The 24836-nt window shown below is 40.0% G+C and overlaps 1 protein-coding gene across 1 annotated transcript in view; it reads left to right on the plus strand.

The window, feature by feature from the left end:
* The window catches only part of LOC139757506 (uncharacterized), a 299349-nt gene that overhangs the window by 259167 nt on the left and 15346 nt on the right, over positions 1-24836 (plus strand). Inside the window, exons 14-15 of the mRNA XM_071678019.1 lie at positions 9971-10128; positions 12098-12288. Coding sequence (XP_071534120.1) covers positions 9971-10128; positions 12098-12288 — 349 coding nt within the window. The remainder of the gene's footprint in view (positions 1-9970; positions 10129-12097; positions 12289-24836) is intronic.

Raw genomic sequence — 24836 nt, forward strand, 5'->3', positions numbered from 1 at the left:
ACTTCACTTCCTCCAGTTTTTCTCCATTCAAACTTACCTCGCAGTTTACTTGTCCCTCAACCCTACTGTACCTGATAACCTTGCTTTTATTAACATGTACTCTCAGCTTTCATCTTTCACACACTTTACCAAACTCAGTGACCAGCGTCTGCAGTTTCTCCCCCGAATCAGCCACCAGCGCTGTATCATCATCGAACAACAGCTGACTCATTTCCCGAGGTCTCTCATCCACAACAGACTGCATACTAGCCCTTCTCTTCAAAACTGTTGCATTTACCTCCCTAACAACCCAATCCAAAAACAAATTAAACATCCATGGAGACATCACGCACAACTGCCGCAAACCGACATTCTCTGACAACCAGTCATTTTTCTCTCTTCCTACTTTTACATATGCCTTACATCCTCGATAAAAACTTTTCACTGCTTCTAACAACGTGCCTCCCACACCATGTATTCTTAATACTTTCCACTGAGCATCTCTATCAACTCTATCATATGCCTTCTCCAGATCCATAAATGCTACATACAAATTCATTTGCTTTTCTGAGTATTTCTCACAAACATTCTTTAAAGTAAACACCTGATCCACACATCCTCTACCACTTCTGAAGCCACACTGCTCTTCCCCAATCTGATGCTCTGTACATGTCTTGGATTACGTGTTAATTGATAGGCGCGCGAAAGAGAGACTTTTGGATGTTATTGTGCTGAGAGGTGCACAATGTCTGATCATTATATTGTGGAAGTGAAGGTGAAGATTAGTAGAGGTTTTCTGAAAAGAAAAATGTTGGGGTGAAGAGAGTGGAGAGAGTAAGTGAGCTTCGGAAGGAGACTTGTGTGAGGAAGTACCGGGAGAAACTGAGTACAGAATGGAAAAAGGTGAGGACAAAGACGTAAGGAGAGTGGAGAGGAATGGGATATATTTAGGGAAGCAGTGATAGCTTGTGCAAATGATGCTTGTGTCATGAGAAGCGTGGGAGGTGGGCAGATTAGTAAGGGTAGTGAGTGGTTGGATGAAGAAGTAAGATTATTAGTGAAAGAGAAGAGAGAGGTATTTGGACGATATTTGCAGGGAAATAATGCAAATGACTGGGAGATGTATAAAAAAGGAGGCAGGAGGTCAAGAGAAAAGTGCAATAGGTGAAAAAGAGGGCAAATGAGTGTTGGGGTAAGAGAGTATCATTAAATTCTAGGGTGAATGAAAACATGTTTTGGAAGGAGGTAAATTTGCAGGGAAATAATGCAAATGACTGGGAGATGTATAAAAAAGGAGGCAGGAGGTCAAGAGAAAGGTGCAATAGGTGAAAAAGAGGGCAAATGAGTGTTGGGGTAAAAGAGTATCATTAAATTCTAGGGTGAATGAAAACATGTTTTGGAAGGAGGCAAATAAGATGCGTAAGGGGAACAAATGGGAACATCAGTGAAGGGGGCCAATGGGGAGGTGATAACAGGTAGTGGTGATGTGAGGAGGAGATGGAATGAGTATTTTGAAGGTTTGTTGAATGTGTTTGATGATAGAGTGACAGATATAGGGTGTTTTGGTCGAGGTGGTGTGCAAAGTGAGAGGGTTTGGGAGAATGATTCGGTAAACAGAGGAGAGGTAGTAGAAGCTTTGCGGAAGATGAAAGCCGGCAAGGCAGCGGGTTTGGATGGTATTGCAGTGTAATTTATTAAAAAAGGGGGTGACTGTATTGTTGACTGGTTGATCAGATTATCTAATGTATGGTGAGGTGCCTGAGGATTGGCGGAATGCTTGCATAGTGCCATTGTACAAAGGCAAAGGGGATAAAAGTGAGTGCTTAAATTACAGAGGTATAAGTTGTTGAGTACTTCTGGGAAATCATATGGGAGGGTATTGATTGGGGAAGACCAGTGTGGTTTCAGAAGAGGTAGAGGATGTGTGGATCAGGTGTTTGCTTTCAAGAATATATGTGTGAAATGCTTAGAAAAACAAATAGATTTGTATGTAGCATTTATGAATCTAGAGAATGCATATGGTAGAGCTGATAGAGATGCTCTGTGGAAGGTATTAAGAATATATGGTGTGGGAGGCAAGTTGTTAGAAGCAGTGAAAGTTTTTATTGAGGATGTAAGGCATGTGTTCGCGTAGAAAGAGAGGAAAGTGATTGGTTCTCAGTGAATGTTGGTTTGCTGCATGGGTGCGTGATGTCTCCATGGTTGTTTAATTTGTTTATGGATGGGGTTGTTAGGGGGGTGAATGCAAGAGTTTTGGAAAGAGGGGCAAGTATGCAGTCTGTTGTGGATGAGATAGCTTGGGAAGTGAGTCAGTTGTTGTTCGCTGATGATACAGCGCTAGTGGCTGATTCGGGTGAGAAACTGCAGAAGCTGGTGACTGAGTTTTGTAAAGTGTGTGAAAGAAGAAAGCTTAGAATAAAGGTGAATAAGAGCAAGGTTATTAGGTACAGTAGGGTTGAGGGACACGTCAATTGGAAGGTAAGTTTGAATGGAGAAAAACTGGAGGAAGTGAAGTGTTTTAAATATCTCGGAGTGGATCTGGCAGCGGATGGAACCATGGAAGCGGAAGTGAATCATAGGGTGGGGGAGGGGGCGAAAATTCTAGGAGCGTTGAAGAATGTGTGGAAGTCGAGAACGTTATCTTACAAAGCAAAAATGGGTATGTTTGAAGGAATAGTGGTTCCAGCAAGTATTTATGGTTGCGAGGCGTGGGCTATAGATAGAGCTGTGGGGAGGAAGGTGGATGTGCTGGAAATGAGATGTTTGAGGACCATATGTGGTGTGAGGTGGTTTGATCAAGTAAGTAATGAAAGGGTAAGAGAGAAGTGTGGTGGTAAAAAGAGTTTGGTTGAGAGAGCAGAAGAGGGTGTTTTGAAATGGTTTTGTCACATGGAGAGAATGAGTGAGGAAAGCTTGACCAAGAGGATATATGTGTCGGAGGTGGAGGGAACAAGGAGAAGTGGGAGACCAAATTGGAGGTGGAAAGATGGAGTGAAAAAGATTTTGAGTGATCGGGGCCTGAACATGCAGGAGGGTGAAAGGCGTGCAAGGAATAGAGTGAATTGGAATGATTTGGTATACCGGGGTCGACGTGCTGTCACTGGATTGAACAAGGGCATATGAAGCGTCTGTGGTAAAGCATGGAAAGTTCTGTGGGGCCTGGATGTGGAAAGGGAGCTGTGGTTTCGGTTCATTATAAGTGACAGCTAGAGACTGAGTGTGAACGAGTATGGCCTCTGTTGTCTTTTCCTAGCGCTACCTCGCGCACTTGCGGGGGGAGGGGGCTGTCATTTCATGTTTGGCGTGGTGGCGACGTAAATGAAAAAAGGCAGACAGTATGAATTATGTACATGTGTATATATGTATATGTATGTGTGTATATGTATGTATACGTTGAGATGTATAGGTATGTTTATGTGCGTGTGTGGACGTGTATGTATATACATGTGTATGTGGGTGGGTTGGGCCATTCTTTCGTCTGAAAATTTAAAAATATTTGTCCCCTTACTTAACAATTTAGTACCTTCCATCATACTTACTGTAGAAAATGAAAATAATGGTATGTTACCATTTTTAGATTGCATAATCCATAGGCAAGGAAACAAATTTAAGTTTAGCATATACAGAAAACCTACCAATGTATGCTCATATATCCATTATTACTCATTTCAACATGACAGAGTTGAATTGTCATCATTTCAATCTATGTTCCTTAGGGCATTACATATTTGCAGTCCAGAGTTTATTTATGATGAGTTTGAGAAGATATATTCTATTGGATCTAAGTTAAAGTACCCTAGATCTTTCATTGATAAGTCCCATAAGTTAGCAAATAAATCATTTTAGAGTTGAGCCCAAACCTCCCATTGACACCAAGAATCTTTTAGTTCTCCCTTTTAATAATCATTTTACTCTACTTCCCGTGTTGCTTAAATACTTTAATGTAAATGTTGCCTTCTGCAACAATAATACTATAAAGAATATCTTAATCAGGAATTCACCAGAAAATTCTCCTGGATGCATCTATAGAGTGCCATGTGGAAAATATGATAAATTTTATGTTGGGCCGACTGGTAAGGGTCTTTCTGTTAGACTTCAGCAACACAAATATAGTATAAGAACGTGACAAGAATCAAATGCCTTGTTTCATCACTTTGAAAACTATAATTATTGTAATGACTGGAGTAATGCCATCTCAGTTATTAACTCTAACTCTTTTACAGCGAGAAATATCATTGAATCTTCTATTATCAAATTCACAAAGAATTATAATCTTAACATTAGTGATGGTCTATACAAATTACATAACTTTATTGTTGATAAGATTTGTGAAATGATAAATCTATGAACGCTCGTTCTCTGTCTTGGACAATCGGATGTTTCCCAAATGGCGTCCTAGCATTGTTTCTTCGATGTATATCAACTGACTGTTATATTTCTCTAGTGTGTCTCCCCTGATGATGTGATTATTACACGAAAGTGCACTTGGGAACTTATCGTGTTTCATTTTCCCCGTGGACTCATAAGAATATCTTGATCACGCACAAAATTGTGATCCTTTCCAATATATATATATATATATATATATATATATATATATATATATATATATATATATATATATATATATATATATATATATATATATATATATATATATATATATATATATATTCCTATGAGTCCACGGGGAAAATGAAACATTATAAGTTCCCAAGTGCACTTCCGTGTAATAATCACATCATCACGGGAGACACAAGAGAGAAATGGCGTCCTAGCTTCGTCTCTTCGATGTATATCATCTTACTTCTATTTCTCTCTCTCTCTCTCTCTCTCTCTCTCTCTCTCTCTCTCTCTCTCTCTCTCTCTCTCTCTCTCTCTCTCTCTCTCTCTCTGTACATATATACATATATATATATATATATATATATATATATATATATATATATATATATATATATATATATATATATATATATATATATATATATATATATATATATATATATTGGAGAGGATCACAATTTTGTGCGTGATCAAGATATTCTTATGAGTCCACGGGGAAAATGAAACACGATAAGTTCCCAAGTGCACTTTCGTGATATATATATATATATATATATATATATATATATATATATATATATATATATATATATATATATATATATATATATATATATATATATATATATATATATATATATATAAGATTATTAGAGAAAGAGAAGAGAGAGGCATTTGGACAAGTTTTGCAGGGAAAAAATGCAGTTGAGTGGGAGATGTATAAAAGAAAGAGACAGGAGGTCAAGAGAAAGGTGCAAGAGGTGAAAAAGAGGGCAAATGAGAGTTGGGGTGAGAGAGTATCATTAAATTTTAGGGAGAATAAAAAGATGTTCTGGAAGGAGGTAAATAAAGTGCGTAAGACAAGGGAGCAAATGGGAACTTCAGTGAAGGGCGCAAATGGGGAGGTGATAACAAGTAGTGGTGATGTGAGAAGGAGATGGAGTGAGTATTTTGAAGGTTTGTTGAATGTGTTTGATGATAGAGTGGCAGATATAGGTGCTTTGGTCGAGGTGGTGTGCAAAGTGAGAGGGTTAGGGAAAATGATTTGGTAAACAGAGAAGAGGTAGTAAAAGCTTTGCGGAAGATGAAAGCCGGCAAGGCAGCAGGTTTGGATGGTATTGCAGTGGAATTTATCAAAAAAGTGGGTGACTGTATTATTGACTGGTTGGTAAGGTTATTTAATGTATGTATGACTCATGGTGAGGTGCCTGAGGATTGGCGGAATGCGTGCATAGTGCCATTGTACAAAGGCAAAGGGGATAAGAGAGAGTGCTCAAATTACAGAGGTATAAGTTTGTTGAGTATTCCTGGTAAATTATATGGGAGGGTATTGATTGAGAGGGTGAAGGCATGTACAGAGCATCAGACTGGGGAAGAGCAGTGTGGTTTCAGAAGTGGTAGAGGATGTGTGGATCAGGTGTTTGCTTTGAAGAATGTATGTGAGAAATACTTAGAAAAGCAAATGAATTTGTATGTAGCATTTATGGATCTGGAGAAGGCATATGATAGAGTAGATAGAGATGCTCTGTGGAAGGTATTAAGAATATATGGTGTGGGAGGCAAGTTGTTAGAAGCAGTGAAAGCTTTCATCGAGGATGTAAGGCATGTGTACGTGTAGGAAGAGAGGAAAGTGATTGGTTCTCAGTGAATGTAGGTTTGCGGCAGGTGTGCGTGATGTCTCCCTGGTTGTTTAATTTGTTTATGGATGGGGTTGTTAGGGAGGTGAATGCAAGAGTTTTGGAAAGAGGGGCAAGTATGAAGTCTGTTAGGGATGAGAGAGCTTGGGAAGTGAGTTAGTTGTTGTTCGCTGATGATACAGCGCTGGTGGCTGATTCATGTGAGAAACTGCAGAAGCTGGTGACTGAGTTTGGTAAAGTGTGTGAAAGAAGAAAGTTAAGAGTAAATGTGAATAAGAGCAAGGTTATTAGGTACAGTCGGGTTAAGGGTCAAGTCAATTGGGAGGTAAGTTTGAATGGAGAAAGACTGGAGGAAGTAAAGTTTTTTAGATATCTGGGAGTGGATCTGGCAGCGGATGGAACCATGGAAGCGGAAGTGGATCATAGGGTGGGGGAGGGGGCGAAAATTCTGGGAGCCTTGAAGAATGTGTGGAAGTCGAGAACATTATCTCGGAAAGCAAAAATGGGTATGTTTGAAGGAATAGTGGTTCCAACAATATTGTATGGTTGCGAGGCGTGGGCTATGGATAGAGTTGTGCGCAGGAGGATGGATGTGCTGGAAATGAGATGTTTGAGGACAATGTGTGGTGTGAGGTGGTTTAATCGAGTAAGTAACGTAAGGGTAAGAGAGATGTGTGGAAATAAAAAGAGCGTGGTTGAGAGAACAGAAGAGGGTGTTTTGAATTTATTTGGTCACATGGAGAGAATGAGTGAGGAAAGATTGACCAAGAGGATATATGTGTCGGAGGTGGAGGGAACGAGGAGAAGTGGGAGACCAAATTGGAGGTGGAAAGATGGAGTGAAAAAGATTTTGTGTGATCGGGGCCTGAACATGCAGGAGGGTGAAAGGAGGGCAAGGAATAGAGTGAATTGGATCGATGTGGTATACCGGGGTTGACGTGCTGTCAGTGGATTGAAGCAGGGCATGTGAAGCGTCTGGGGAAACCATGGAAAGCTGTGTAGGTATGTATATTTGCGTGTGTGGACGTATGTATATACATGTGTATGGGGGTGGGTAGGGCCATTTCTTTCGTCTGTTTCCTTGCGCTACCTCGCAAACGTGGAAGACAGCGACAAAGCCAAAAAAAAAATATATATATATATTATGTACATATATATATATATATATATATATATATATATATATATATATATATATATATTTATAGATATATATATATATATATATATATATATATATATATATATATATATATATATATATATATATATATATATATATATATATATATATATATATATATATATATATATATATATGTTTTTACCAAGAATGTAAGGCATGTGTACGGGTAGGAAGAGAGGAGAGTGATTAGTTCCCAGTGAATGTCGGTTTGCGGCACGGGTGTCTGATGTCCCCATAGTTGTTTAATTTATTTATGGATGGGGTGGTGAGGGAGGAAAACCCAAGACGTTTGTAGAGAGGGGCGATAATGCAGTCTGTTGTGGATGAAAGGGCTTGGGAAGTGATATAGTTGTTCGCTGATGATACAGCTCTAGTGGCTAGTTCGAGTGATAAACTGGAGAAGGTGGTGACTTAGTTTGGAAAAGTATGTGAAAGGAGAAAGCTGAGAGTAAATATGAATAAGAGCAAGGTTATTAGGTTCAGTAGGGTTGAGGGACAAGTTAATTGGGAGGTAAGTTTGAATGGAGAAAATTGGAGTAAGTGAAGTGTTTTAGATATCTAGGAGTGGACTTGCAGCAAATGGAACCATGGAAGCGGAGGTGAGTCACTGGGAGAGCAAAAATGGGTATGTTTGAAGGAATAGTGGTTCCAACAATGATATATGGTTGCGAGACATGGGCTATAGATAGGGTTGTACGGAGTAAGGTAATGTGTTTGAAATTAAATGTTTGTGGACAATATTTGGTGTGAAAGTGGTTTGATCGAGTAAGTGATAAAAGGATAAGAGAGATGCCTGGAAATGAAAAGAGTGTGGTGGAGGGGGCAGAAGAGGGTGTGTTAAAATGGTTTGAACATATGAAGAGAATGAATGATGAGGATATATGTGAAAGAGGATATATGTGTCAGAAGTGGAGGGAACAAGGAGAAGCCTGAGACCAAATTGGAGGTGGAAGGATCGAGTAAAAAATGATTTTGAGCGGTCGGTGCTTGAACATAAAGGAGGGTGAAAGGCGTGCAAGGAATAGAGTGAATTGGAACGATGTGGTATATCGGGGTCGACGTGCTGTCAATGGACTGAACCAGGGCATGTGAAGCGTGTGGGGTAAAACATGAAAAGGTCTGTAGGGCCAGGATGGGGATAGGGGGCTGTGGTTTCATTCAGTTCATTACACATGACATCTAGAGACTGATTGTGAACGAATGTGGCCTTTTTTGTTTGTTTTCCTGACGATACCTAGCTGAAGCAGGGGGTAGCGCTGCTGTTTGCTTTGGTTTGCTGCTTTTTTTTTCTCATATGTATATGTTGGCCATTTTCCGTGTTAGCGAGTTAGCGTTGAGAACCGAGGACTGAGCCTAAGAGGGAAAAATCCTCACATGGCTCCCTTCTCTGTTCCTTCTTTTGAAAAAGTAAAAACTGGAGGGGAGGATTTATTGAAAATTGACATATTTGATTTCGTTGGGTGCATTATGGCTGAGGTTGTCAGGTCGATATATGTTAACATGAAATTGATTCCGTTTTGATTCAAAGGATACAGTGGATATGAGTTTAGGGAAAAAATAGTGAAATAATGTTGAAGGTGTTTGAGCAGTCTGATCACAGAGGATGATTGTTATTAGAAAAAAAACATTCTATCTCACACCTGTAAGTATCTCTTTAAAGATTTTATTAATTTGATGCTCGAGCTACATGTTCATATGGAATAGTCAGTTTTGGCTTAGTATCTTCACTATTATCTTCACGATCCTCGTTAGGCATGTTGTGTTTTGATAGCCTTCAGATTGGCGGAGTAAGTCAAGGAGCATCGCGGTTTTGAAGACACGAACCCGTTTCTCTGAACATATCAGGTCAGCAACAAAGTGCCAGATCTACTACCACTGTATTGGTACACACAACCTTGCTAAACAGACATTTCAAACTTCAGTATCTTCGCCATTCTAAGTTTTCGAATTGTATTTGATCCATGATACAATATATTCAAGTTTCTATCCATAGGGCCTACTGGGAGTCTGCAATTTTATTCTATCATGGAAAAACCAACTGACTTCTTACCGACAACGAAATTCCATTCCATTCTGCTTATAGGACTTATAGCAGACTAGTTTACATAGATATTAGTGAATGGCATGATTTCATAAAGCCTGAAGATGCACCTACTCGTATATCTTTTTTGACGCAACATACACTGCAAATATCCCTATCCAGACTCAAGACAACTTCCTAAAAGCACACGATACGCAATTACCTGTTTACTCGTTGATTACAAGGGAATCGGCTGAGATTCCTAAGTGGCTGACATGAAAGTAAGTTATCCACAATTTTTGCCAGCAAAATTATAACCAAGATCTCTGCCTGGCACAGTAAGCAGTGTACGAATTTATTACTGCTAGAAGACGCATTGAGTCGAACTTTCGATTTTGAGTCGCTAGAAACGGTATACATTAATTGATGTATACAGACAGAATTTCATGATATACCATTTTGTGTAATAACTGGCTTTAGTATCTCTTGCATTCTGTGCTTCTGTTTTTCCATTATACGCAAATCGTGTTGACTATGCCTTTATGCTGGAACTATTTGTGAAACGAAGGTTGTGTTCAACAGGTGGGGCGTATACGACGTGGAGGATGTGTTGGCGGGCGCATCCCATCTAGTGCAAGAGGAGCTGGTAGACAAGAACCAGCTATGCATCGACGGTAGTTCCATCGGGGCCTTCACTACCCTTTCTGCCCTCACCATAGCTGGGACTGTCTTTAAAGCCGGTAAGATGAACAAAGAGGGAAAAAGAATGATAGAAGAGATAGGGCAGGAGAGAGGACAGGGATGCAGATGAAAAACATGGTAAGGAAAGAAAGAGTAAGAGAGAAATAAGAAAGGTAAAACCAAAAGACAGACAGACAAAAAGGGGTACATCAGAAAGTAAATGAAAAAGAAAAAGATAAGAATTTGAGGAAGTTGTGTGAAAGAGAAAGAAATATGAAGAAACCTGACACATCTACAATTGCTATTTCAAGATATGTACTTTCTATAGAAACTAAACACCAACGGCAATATTCTTAGTATCGTTCATATTTTTCATGATTTTTCTACTCATTCAGAATTTTGGTTTCAATCTACAAGCTTATGCATATTCAGTTCTGTGCACAAGAAGCTTCTGCTTGTCGATCTATCCATCTCCATCAACTAGATACCTCCATGAAATCGATAAATTACACACAGCTGCATGGCTATACCGATACATATTCTCAATGTCATAAAGAAAAATATGAATTTCAACACTTACATAAACATTTTTTTTCATTTTCCATACTAAAGTGAAACATGTGAAGTCATCTCCATTCAACCCACTTTAATGAATAAAACGCTTCCATAGCATTGTCCTCCATTATTCCTTTGGTGCTCTCTGTTTAGATATTTTTAGCCCGTTTTATCTATCCATCTCATCCGTTGCCTATCTGTCCTCTTTGAACATTCAACTGTGCTAGTATATATCTTTGCGATCATACGTTCCGCGTAACCATACCAATACCTCCTAAAAGATTTTCATCCTTGTACCATCGTAACGATATTTTGTTTCACGCTACTTATCCTCTTATCTTTGAACCTTACTCTTTCTGTCTCACTTCTCACTATAATACTGAACGTTTTCATTTCTAATGCTCTTTTCTATCACCTGTCCTGCTGTCTACAAATTTTGTATATATCTCAGTGACATGTATTCATTCACGTGAGCTTTTTTGCACACTCCGCATTTATTGTTTTTCTGTTCACTTCAGCTCCCAGCATTTCTTGTTTTCCATTCACCATTCATTTCTTTCTCGTTTTCAAGACTCCTCTCCTATTTTAAGCTGTTCCATTACCATTCTTATTGAATTTTATAATATATACTTCAATTCAGCCTCGACCTTTCGTTCGTCACTGTACAAAATTATATTGCATTTTACCGTCTCAAATCTTTCTATAGTCCAAGACTTGCTTTTAATCACAATGCAAAAATCCCTCTCCTTACATCATCAAAGCAACTCATCATTTCTCCTCTCGTGTCGCTGACAACACAGTCCCATCTGCATACAACAGCCACGGTAACATTCCATTTGTCTGACAGTAGTACACCGCTGTCAACTTCCCTTGCTGTCATCTCTTTGTGTCCCATGAGTTCAAGCACTGAAAACCGTGATGGCATCACATTGTGTTGTCACATTTCTGTGTTAATTTCAAACCTGTCATTTGTAGGACAGTAAAGAGCTTTTTCCATCTACTTCTCTGTTCCATTATCTTCATCATTGTCCTCATACACCTCATTTCTTTCTCGATTATTTATATGCAACAATCATCAAAAAATTTTCTTAATTATTTTTTCTATTTCTGTTTCACGGATGTTTATCTGTGTCTTACAGTGTCTCCTTTTCACCACAAATTCTCTCTTGTGAACATCAAGCTTACATTTTGAGTTTTGCACAACTGTAAGTATTAGCCAAGCAACTTTGTTCTACATTTCAATTGATGCATCAACCACATATTTCAAGTACCTGATATAAGTATTGTCATTGATTTGATAGTTTTATCATACATTTTGCTGGTTACTTTTTTTCTGTGGTGGTTGTGATTTATATAAAGATCGTTATGATATTTCCCTTTAAAGCTTCAGCGCACCGGTGCCTTCACCCGTACATGAAATATCTTTCATCAACTGTGTTTCTATGTTTCAATCTTTCACACTGTATTCAACAGGAGCAAGTTACTACGGGGTATCGGACCCAGAGATGCTAGCGACAGACACACACAAGTTTAAGAAAAACTACATGGATACTCTTATAGGAAATTTGGACAAGCACAGGGACCGCTACGTCACTAGGTCGCCTTTGAAGAACTACGAGAGGCTAGAGGTTCCTACTATTTTCTTCCATGGCACCGAGGACAAGGTCAGGACAAAATTCATGTGGACGACGTGTTCTAGTTGTGGGGTTGTTATTTTTCTTGAAATTAGGAGCGGTCTTCGCTGGCCAGGTTATATTGGGTTAGTTTGGCTTCGCTAGACCGGTGCCGGTCTTGGCATTTCCACTATTTCGTAGCTGAACCAGTGCTGATCTTGACCAAGATCGGCACCAGTTTAGTTACGAATTCAAATACTCTTTGTACCCTCTGCTTATCTCATACCATACGTTTAATTTTTCTCATTCATTGATGGTTTACGGAACCTCCAATTTTTCTTCATAACATCATGTTCCAACATACGTATTGGTCTATGCAGTAATTCGCCATGGTGACATTATGTAATCTAGAATTTCCACCACTGATTCTCACATATACGAAGTTCCAGTAAGTGCTACATTATTAGCGATACGTGAATCAGTTGCTTTATTGAAATCTTTAAAGTCATAGCAAATGGTATAGTGAAAAGAGAAGTGGTGAAAGATGAAGAGTGGCAAAGCGACTTGAGTGGATGGGATTGCGTTTCAGTTCATTAAAAGAGGATGACCGGATTGGTCACGATTTTCATCAAATGTACGGGTCAAGGTACATAGTAGCACCTTTATGTAAAGGCACAGTTTACAAAGGTGGATATTCGTATTACAGAGGTATACGTTTGTTGAGTATATCTGGTAATCTGTATGATAAGATGTAATTTTTTTAAGAGCATGGCGGCTTGCACAGACTCAGACCTGGTAAGAGCCGTGTGGCTTTAGGAATAATAGAGCACTGGGAACCAGGTCTTATCTTGAAGAATTAGCATTATGAATACTTAGAGAAAGAGAAGAATTTGTTTTGATATTTCTGAATCTAGAGGAAGAGTGTTACTAGAGTGAAGGTGTCGTAAACATATGGTGTAGAAGGAAAAATACTAGAAACACTGATGAGTTTCTATCGAGAGAGTAGGACGTGTGTGCGAGCAGGAGGGGAAGAGGGTGAGAGATTCCAAGTGAAGGTTTATCTGCGTCAAGGGTGTATGATGTCACCATGGCTGATTAATCTTTGTATGGATAAGGTGGTAATGAGAATAAACGCGAGGGTGTTGGATGGAGGAGACGGTCAACAGCATGCTTGGGATTGGAGGCATAAAAAGTGAGTCAGTCGCTGTTTAAAGATGGCACGGATTTAGTGACGGACTTGAGTGAGAAATTACGGAAGTTTGGGAGAGTGTATTGAAGTAAGATGGTGATATTTATTTGAACAACAGTAAGGTTATTAGGTTTAGCAGGGAAAGAAACAAATTGATTCAATTGAGAATTTCAAATAAGAGAACCTTGAGGATGTGGAGTATTATAGATACCTAGAGTTGGATTTCGCAGGGGACAGAATAATAAAAGCTGAAGTAAATTACAGGGTGGGAGAAGGGCCAGAGGTGTTAGGTGCACCAATAAGTGGAAAGAGACGTCATCTTCTATGAGGGGTGAAGATAAGTAGGTTCCCGAGCTGTAAATAAAAAAGATCAGAGAAGAATAGAAGTGCTGGAAATTAAATGCTTGAGGAAGGTAGGTGGTATGAGGAAGGTTGATTTTAGAAGTAACTGGAGTGTAAAAAAATGGTATGATGGAAAGCTGGGTGTGATTGAGAGAATTAGGTGGGGTGTGCTGAAGAGGCTTCGATAAGTAGAGGAGAAATAAATATGGATATTTATGGTATTGCAGTGGAATTTATTAAAAAAGGGGGTGACTGTATTGTTGACCGGTTGGTAAGGTTATTCAATGTATGTATGATTCATGGTGAGGTGCCTGAGGATGCCTTCTCCAGATCAATAAATGCTACATAAAAATCCATTTGCTTTTATACGTATTTCTCACATATTTTCTTCAAAGCAAACACCTGATCCACACATCCTCTACTACTTCTGAAACCACACTGCTCTTCCCAAATCCTCTCCCCCAAACCACACTGCTCTTCCCCTTTATCCCTGGGAAAGGGGAGAAAGAATACTTCCCACGCATTCCTGACGTGTCGTAAAAGGCGACTAAATGGGACGGGAGCAGGGGGCCAGAAACCCTCTCCTCCTTGTATTTCAACTTTCTAAAGGGGAAACAGATATATATATATATATATATATATATATATATATATATATATATATATATATATATATATATATATATATATATATATGTTATTTTTATATATTTATTTTGCTTTGTCGCTGTCTCCCGCGTTTGCGAGGTAGCGCAAGGAAACAGACGAAAGAAATGGTCCAACCCACCCCAATACACATGTATATACATGCACGTCCACACACGCAAATATACATACCTATACATTTCAATGTACACATATATATACACACACAGACACATACATATATACCCATGCGCAAAATTCACACTGTCTGCCTTTATTCATTCCCATCCCCACCTCGCCACACATGGAATACCATCTCCCTCCCCCCTTATGTGTGCGAGGTAGCGCTAGGAAAAGCCAACAAAGGCCCCATTCGTTCACACTCAGTCTCTAGCTGTCATGCAATAATACCCGAAACCACAGCTACCTTTCCACATCCAGGCCGCACACAACTTTCCATGGTTTACACCAGACGCTTCACATGCCCTGATTCAATCCACTGACAGCACGTCAACCGGTATACCACATCGATCCAATTCACTCTATTCCTTGCCCGCCTTTCACCCTCATGCATGTTCAGGCCCCGATCACTCAAAATATTTTTCACTCCATCTTTCCACCTCCAATTTGGTCTCCCATTTCTCCTCGTTCCCTCCACCTCCGACACATATATCCCCTTGGTCAATCTTTCCTCACTCATTCTCTCCATGTGCCCAAACCATTTCAAAACACCCTCTTCTGCTCTCTCAACCATGCTCTTTTTATTTCCACACATCTCTCTTACCCTTACATTACTTACTCGATCAAAACACCTCACACCACACATTGTCCTCAAACATCTCATTTCCAGCACATCCACCCTCCTGCGCACAACTCTATCCATAGCCCACGCCTCGCAACCATACAACATTGTTGGAACCACTATTCCTTCAAACATACCCATTTTTGCTTTCCGAGATAATGTTCTCGACTTCCAACCATTCTTCATTGCTCCAAGGATTTTCGCCCCCTCCCCCACCCTGATTCACTTCCGCTTCCATGGTTCCATCCGATGCCAGATCCACTCCCAGATATCTAAAACACTTTACTTCCTCCAGTTTTTCTCCATTCAAACTTACCTCCCAATTGATTGACCCTTAACCCTACTGTACCTAATAACCTTACTCTTATTCACAATTACTCTTAACTTTCTTCTTCCACACACTTTACCAAACTCTGTCACCAGCTTCTGCAGTTTCTCACATGAATCAGCCACCAGCGCTGTATCATCAGCGAACAACAACTGACTCACTTCCCAAGCTCTCTCATCCCCAACAGACTTCATACTTGCCCCTCTTTCCAAAACTCTTGCATTCACCTCCCTAACAACCCAATTCATAAACAAATTAAACAACCATGGAGACAACACACACCCCTGCCGCAAACCTACATTCACTGAGAACCAATCACTTTCCTCTCTTCTTACACGCACACATGCCTTACATCCTCGATAAAAACTTTTCACTGCATCTAACAACTTCCCTCCCACACCATATATACTTAATACCTTCCACAGAGCATCTCTATCAACTCTATCATATGCCTTCTCCAGATCCATAAATGCTACATACAAATCCATTTGCTTTTCTAAGTATTTCTCATATACATTCTTCAAAGCAAACACCTGATCCACACATCCTCTACCACTTCTGAAACCACACTGCTCTTCCCCAATCTGATGCTCAGTACATGCCTCCACCCTCTCAATCAATACCCTCCCATATAATTTACCAGGAATACTCAACAAACTTATACCTCTGAAATTTGAGCACTCACTCTTATCCCCTTTGCCTTTGTACAATGGCACTATGCACGCATTCCGCCAATCCTCAGGCACCTCACCCTGAGTCATACATACATTAAATAACCTTACCAACCAGTCAACAATGCAGTCACCCCCTTTTTTAATAGATTCCACTGCAATACCATCCAAACCTGCTGCCTTGCCGGCTTTCATCTTCCGCAAAGCTTTTACTACCTCTTCTCTGTTTACCGAATCATTTTCCCTACACCTCTCACTTTGCACACCACCTCGACCAAAACACCCTATATCTGCCACTCTATCATCAAACACATTCAACAAACCTTCAAAATAGTCACTCCATCTCCTCACATCACCACTACTTGTTATCATCTCCCCATTAGGGTCCTTCACTGAAGTTCCCATTTGCTCCCTTCTCTTACGCACTTATATATCAGGTGTTTGCTTTGAAGAATGTATGTGAGAAATACTTAGAAAAGCAAATGGATTTGTATGTAGCATTTATGGATCTGGAGAAGGCATATGATAGAGTTGATAGAGATGCTCTGTGGAAGGTATTAAGAATATATGGTGTGGGAGGAAAGTTGTTAGAAGCAGTGAAAAGTTTTTATCGAGGATGTAAGGCATGTGTACGTGTAGGAAGAGAGGAAAGTGATTGGTTCTCAGTGAATGTAAGTTTGCGGCAGGGGTGTGTGATGTCTCCATGGTTGTTTAATTTGTTTATGGATGGGGTTGTTAGGGAGGTAAATGCAAGAGTTTTGGAAAGAGGGGCAAGTATGAAGTCTGTTGGGGATGAGAGAGCTTGGGAAGTGAGTCAGTTGTTGTTCGCTGATGATACAGCGCTGGTGGCTGATTCATGTGAGAAACTCCAGAAGCTGGTGACTGAGTTTGGAAAAGTGTGTGGAAGAAGAAAGTTAAGAGTAAATGTGAATAAGAGCAAGGTTATTAGGTACAGTAGGGTTGAGGGTCAAGTCAATTGGGAGGTGAGTTTGAATGGAGAAAAACTGGAGGAAGTGAAGTGATTTAGATATCTGGGAGTGGATCTGGCAGCGGATGGAACCATGGAAGCGGAAGTGGATCATAGGGTGGGGGAGGGGGCGAAAATCCTGGGGGCCTTGAAGAATGTGTGGAAGTCGAGAACATTATCTCGGAAAGCAAAAATGGGTATGTTTGAAGGAATAGTGGTTCCAACAATGTTGTATGGTTGCGAGGCGTGGGCTATGGATAGAATTGTGCGCAGGAGGATGGATGTGCTCGAAATGAGATGTTTGAGGACAATGTGTGGTGTGAGGTGGTTTGATCGAGTGAGTAACGTAAGGGTAAGAGAGATGTGTGGAAATAAAAAGAGCGTGGTTGAGAGAGCAGAAGAGGGTGTTTTGAAGTGGTTTGGGCACATGGAGAGGATGAGTGAGGAAAGATTGACCAAGAGGATATATGTGTCGGAGGTGGAGGGAACAAGGAAAAGAGGGAGACCAAATTGGAGGTGGAAAGATGGAGTGAAAAAGATTTTGTGTAATCGGGGCCTGAACATGCAGGAGGGTGAAAGGAGGGCAAGGAATAGAGTGAATTGGAGCGATGTGGTATACCGTGGTTGACGTGCTGTCAGTGGATTGAAGCAAGGCATGTGAAGCGTCTGGGGTAAACCATGGAAAGCTGTGTAGGTATGTATATTTGCGTGTGTGGACGTATGTATATACATGTGTATGGGGGGGGGTTGGGCCATTTCTTTCGTCTGTTTCCTTGCGCTACCTCGCAAACGCGGGAGACAGCGACAAAGTATAAAAAAAAAAAAAAATATATATATATATATATATATATATATATATATATATATATATATATATATATATATATATATATATATATATATATATATATATATATATATCCTCGATAAAAACTTTTCACTGCTTCTAACAACTTGCCTCCCACACCATATATTCTTAATACCTTCCACAGAGCATCTCTATCAACTCTATCATATGCCTTCTCCAGATCCATAAATGCTACATACAAATCCATTTGCTTTTCTAAGTATTTCTCACATACATTCTTCAAAGCAAACACCTGATCCACACATCCTCTACCACTTCTGAAACCACACTGCTCTTCCCCAATCTGATGCTCTGTACATGCCTTCACCCTCTCAATCAATACCCTCCCATATAATTTACCAGGAATACTCAACAAACTTATACCTCTGTAATTTGAGCACTCACTCTTATCCCCTTTGCCTTTGTACAATGGCACTATGCACGCATTCCGCCAATCCTCAGGCACCTCACCATGAGTCATACATACATTAAATAATCTTACCAACCAGTCAACAATACAGTCACCCCCTTTTTTAATAAATTCCACTGCAATACCATCCAAACCTGCTGCCTTGCCGGCTTTCATCTTCCGCAAAGCTTTTACTACCTCTTCTCTGTTTACCAAATCATTTTCCCTAACCCTCTCACTTTGCACACCACCTCGACCCAAACACCCTATATCTGCCACTCTGTCATCAGACACATTCAACAAACCTTCAAAATACTCATTCCATCTCCTTCTCACATCACCACTACTTGTTATCACCTCCCCATTTACGCCCTTCACTGAAGTTCCCATTTGCTCCCTTGTCTTACGCACCCTATTTACCTCCTTCCAGAACATCTTTTTATTCTCCCTAAAATTTACTGATAGTCTCTCACCCCAACTCTCATTTGCCCTTTTTTTCACCTCTTGCACCTTTCTCTTGACCTCCTGTCTCTTTCTTTTATACTTCTCCCACTCAGTTGCATTTTTTCCCTGCAAAAATCGTCCAAATGCCTCTCTCTTCTCTTTCACTAATACTCTTACTTCTTCATCCCACCACTCACTACCCTTTCTAAACGTATGTGTACGTGTAGGAAGAGAGGAAAGTGATTGGTTCTCAGTGAATGTAGGTTTGCGGCAGGGGTGTGTGATGTCTCCATGGTTGTTTAATTTGTTTATGGATGGGGTTGTTAGGGAGGTAAATGCAAGAGTCTTGGAAAGAGGGGCAAGTATGAAGTCTGTTGGGGATGAGAGAGCTTGGGAAGTGAGTCAGTTGTTGTTCGCTGATGATACAGCGCTGGTGGCGGATTCATGTGAGAAACTGCAGAAGCTGGTGACGGAGTTTGGTAAAGTGTGTGGAAGAAGAAAGTTAAGAGTAAATGTGAATAAGAGCAAGGTTATTAGGTACAGTAGGGTTGAGGGTCAAGTCAATTGGGAGGTGAGTTTGAATGGTGAAAAACTGGAGGAAGTGAAGTGTTTTAGATATCTGGGAGTGGATCTGTCAGCGGATGGAACCATGGAAGCGGAAGTGGATCATAGGGTGGGGGAGGGGGCAAAAATTTTGGGAGCCTTGAAAAATGTGTGGAAGTCGAGAACATTATCCCGGAAAGCAAAAATGGGTATGTTTGAAGGAATAGTAGTTCCAACAATGTTGTATGGTTGCGAGGCGTGGGCTATGGATAGAGTTGTGCGCAGGAGGATGGATGTGCTGGAAATGAGATGTTTGAGGACAATGTGTGGTGTGAGGTGGTTTGATCGAGTAAGTAACGTAAGGGTAAGAGAGATGTGTGGAAATAAAAAGAGCGTGGTTGAGAGAGCAGAAGAGGGTGTTTTGAAATGGTTTGGGCACATGGAGAGAATGAGTGAGGAAAGATTGACCAAGAGGATATATGTGTCGGAGGTGGAGGGAACGAGGAGAAGAGGGAGACCAAATTGGAGGTGGAAAGATGGAGTGAAAAGGATTTTGTGTGATCGGGGCCTGAACATGCAGGAGGGTGAAAGGAGGGCAAGGAATAGAGTGAATTGGAGCGGTGTGGTATACAGGGGTTGACGTGCTGTCAGTGGATTGAATCAAGGCATGTGAAGCGTCCGGGGTAAACCATGGAAAGCTCTGTAGGTATGTATATTTCCGTGTGTGGACGTGTGTATGTACATGTGTATGGGGGGGGTTGGGCCATTTCTTTCGTCTGTTTCCTTGCGCTACCTCGCAAACGCGGGAGACAGCGACAAAGTATAAAAAAAAAAAAAAAAAAAAATATATATATATATATATATATATATATATATATACATATATATATATATATATATATATATATATATATATATATATATATATATATATATATATATATATATATATATATCTTTTAAACTATTTGCCATTTCCCGCGTTGGCGAGGTAGCGTTAAGAACAGAGGACTGGGCCTTTTTTGGAATATCCTCACCTGGCCCCCTCTGTTCCTTCTTTTGGAAAATTAAAAAAAATACGAGAGTGGAGGATTTCCAGCCCCCCGCTCCCTCCCCTTTTAGTCGCCTTCTACGACACGCAGGGAATACGTGGGAAGTATTCTTAATCCCCTATCCCCAGGGATAATATATATATATATATATATATATATATATATATATATATATATATATATATATATATATATATATATATATATATATATATATATATATGTATATATATATATATATATATATATATATATATATATATATATATATATATATATATGCATATATATATATATATATATATATATATATATATATATATATATATATATATATATATATATATATATATATATATATATATATCCATGGGGATAGGGGAGAAAGAATACTTCCCACGTATTCCCTGCGTGTCGTAGAAGGCGACTAAAAGGGAAGGGAGCGGGGGGCTCGAAATCCTCCCCTCTCGTTTTTTTTTTTCCAAAAAAGAAGGAACAGAGAAGGGGGCCAAGTGAGGATATTCCCTCTAAGGCCAAATCTTCTCTTCTTAACGCTACCTCGTTAACGCGGTAAATGGCGAATAGTATAATATATATATATATATATATATATATATATATATATATATATATATATATATATATATATATATATATATATATATATATATATATATATATATGGATGAGGTTGTTCGGGAGGTAATTGCAACAGTTTTGGAAAGAGGGGCAAGTATTCAGTCTGTTGGGGATGAGAGAGCTTGGGAAGTGAGTCAGTTGTTGTTCGCTGATGATACAGCGCTGGTGGCAGAGGGTGTTTTGAAATGGTTTGGTCACATGGAGAGAATGAGTTAAGAAAGATTGACCAAAAGGATATATGTGTCAGAGGTGGAGGGAACGAGGAGAAGTGGGAGACCAAATTGGAGGTGGTAAGATGGAGTGAATGGGATTTTGAGTGATCGGGGCCTGAACATGCAGGAGGGTGAAAGGCCTGCAAGGAATAGAGTGAGTTGGAACGTTGTGGTATACCGGGGTCGACGTGCTGTCAATGGATTGAACCAGGGCATGTGAAGCGTCTGGGGTAAACCATGGAAAGTTCTGTGGGGCGTGGATGTGGAAAGGGAGCTGTGGTTTCGGTGCATTATTACATGACAGCTAGAGACTGAGTGTGAACGAATGGGGCCTTTGTTGTCTTCTCCTAGCGCTACCTCGCACACATGAGGGGGGAGGGGGGATGTTATTCCATGTGTGGCGGGGTGGCGACGGGAATGAATAAAGGCAGTGTGAATTGCGTGCATGTGTATATATGTATGTGTATATGATTGTATAAATATGTGTACATTGAGATGTTTGGGTATATATATTTGCGTGTCTGGACATGTGTGTATATACATGTGTATGGGGGTGGGTTGGGCCATTTCTTTCGTCTGTTTCCTTGCGCTACCTCACAAACGCGGGAGACAGCGACAAAGCAAAATAAATATAAATAAATAAATATATATATATATATATATATATATATATATATATATATATATATATATATATATATATATATATATATATAGATTATATATGTATATATATATATATATATATATATATATATATATATATATATATATATATATATATATATATATAGATTATATATGTGTATATATATATATATATATATATATATATATATATATATATATATATATATATATATATATATATATATATATATATATATATATATATATATATTGACTTTTGGATGTTATTGTGCTGAGAGGTGCAACTGGAGGGATGTCTGATCATTATCTTGTGGAGTCGAAGGTGAAGATTTGTAGGGGTTTTCAGAAAAGAAGAGAGAATGTTGGGGTGAAGAGAGTGGTGAGAGTAAGTGAGCTTGGGAAGGAGACTTGTGTGAGGAAGTACGAGGAGAGACTGAATACAGTATGGAAAAAGGCGAGAGCAATGGAGGTAAGGGGAGTGGGGGAGGAATGGGATGTATTTTGTAAAGCAGTGATGTCTTGCGCAAAAGATGCTTGTGGCATTAGAAGCGTTGATTAGAAAGGGTAGCGAGTGGTTGGATGAAGAAGTAAGATTATTGGTGAAAGAGAAGAGAAAGGCATTTGGACGATTTTTGCAGGGAAAAAATGAAAATGAATGGAAGATGTATAAAAAAAAGAGGCAGGAAGTCAAGAGAATGGTGCATGAGGTGAAAAAGAGGGCAAATGAGAGTTGGGGTTAGAGTACCATCAAATTTCAGGGAGAATAAAAAGATGTTTTGGAAGGAGGTAAATAAAGTGCGTAAGACAAGGGAGCAAATAGGAACTTCAGTGAAGGGGGTTAATGGGGAGGAGATAACAAGTAGTGGTGATGTGAGAAGGAGATGGAGTGAGTATTTTGAAGGTTTGTTAAATGTGTTTGATGATAGAGTGGCAGATATAAGGTGTTTTGGTCGAGGTGGTGTGCAAAGTGAGAGGGTTAGGGAAAATGATTTGGTAAACAGGGAGGAGATAGTAAAAGCTTTGCGGAAGATGAAAGCCGGCAAGGAAGCAGGTCTGGATGGTATTGCAGTGGAATTTATTAAAATAGGGGGTGACTGTATTGTTGACTGGTTGGTAAGGTTATTTAATGCATGTATGATTCACGGTGAGGTGCCTGAGGATTGGCGGAATGCTTCCATAGTGCCATTGTACAAAGGCAAAGGGGATAAGAGTGAGTGAGTGAGTGCTCAAATTACAGAGGTATAAGTTTGTTGAGTATTCCTGGTAAATTATATGGGAGGATATTGATTGAGAGGGTGAAAGCATGTACAGAGCATCAGATTGGGGAAGAGCAGTGTGGTTTCAGAAGTGGTAGAGGATGTGTGGATCAGGTGTTTGCTTTGAAGAATGTGTGTGAGAAATACTTAGAAAAGCAAATGGAAAGTTTTGTGGGGCCTGGATGTGTAAAGGGAGTTGTGGTTTCGGTGCACTATTGCATGACAGTTAGAGACTGAGTGTGAACGAATGGGGCCTTTGTTGTATTTTCCTAGCGCTACCTCGCACACATGAGGGGGGAGGGGGGTTGTTTTGGATCTGGAGAAGGCATATGATAGAGTTGATAGAGATGCTCTGTGGAAGGTATTAAGAATACATGGTGTGGGAGGCAAGTTCTAAGAAGCAGTGAAAAGTTTTTATCGAGGATGTAAGGCATGTGTACGTGTAGGAAGAGAGGAAAGTGATTGGTTCTCAGTGAATGTAGGTTTGCGGCAGGGGTGTGTGATGTCTCGATGGTTGTTAATTTTTTTCTGGATGGGGTTGTTAGGGAGGTGAATGCAAGAGTTTTGGAAAGAGGGGCAGTATGCAGTCTGTTGGGGATGACAGAGCTTGTGAAGTGAGTCAGTTGTTGTTCGCTGATGATACAGCGCTGGTGGCTGATTCATGTGAGAAACTGCAGAAGCTGGTGACAGAGTTTGGTAAAGTGTGTGAAAGAAGAAAGTTAAGAGTAATTGTGAATAAGAGCAAGGTTATTAGGAATAGTAGGGTTGAGGGTCAAGTCAATTGGGAGGTAAGTTTGAATGGAGAAAAACTGGAGGAAGTAAAGTGTTTAAGATATCTGGGAGTGGATCTGGCAGCGGATGGAACCATGGAAGCGGAAGTGAATCATAGGGTGGGGAGGGGGCGAAAATTCTGGGAGCCTTGAAGAATGTTTGGAAGTCGAGAACATTATCTCGGAAAGCAAAAATGGGTATGTTTGAGGAATAGTGGTTCCAACAATGCTGTATGGTTGCGAGGCGTGAGCTATGGATAGAGTTGTGCGGTGAGGGCGGATGTGCTGGAAATGAGATGTTTGAGGACAATATGTGGTGTGAGGTGGTTTGGTCGAGTAAGTAATAATAGGGTAAGGGAGATGCGTGGAAATAAAAAGAGTATGGTTGAGAGAGTAGAAGAGGGTATTTTGAAATGGTTTGGTCACATGGAGAGAATGAGTGAGGAAAGATTGACCAAGAGGATATATGTGTCAGAGGTGGAGGGAACGAGAAGTGGGAGACCAAATTCGAGGTGGAAAGATGGAGTGAATGGGATTTTGAGTAATCGGGGCCTGAACATGCAGGAGGGTGAAAGGCGGGCAAGGAATAGAGTGAGTTGGAATGATGTGGTATACCGGGGTCGACGTGCAGTCCGTGGATTGAACCAGGGCATGTGAAGCGTCTGGGGTAATCCATGGAAAGTTCTGTGGGGCCTGGATGTGAAAAGCGAGCTGTGGTTTCGGTGCATTATTACATGACAGCTAGAGACTGAGTGTGAAGGAATGGGGCCTTTGTTGTATTTTCCTAGCGCTACCTCGCACACATTAGGGTGGAGGGGGGTTGTTATTCCAT

The sequence above is a fragment of the Panulirus ornatus genome, chromosome 27 (assembly GCF_036320965.1).
Source record: "Panulirus ornatus isolate Po-2019 chromosome 27, ASM3632096v1, whole genome shotgun sequence".
Classification (NCBI taxonomy): Eukaryota; Metazoa; Arthropoda; class Malacostraca; order Decapoda; family Palinuridae; genus Panulirus; species Panulirus ornatus.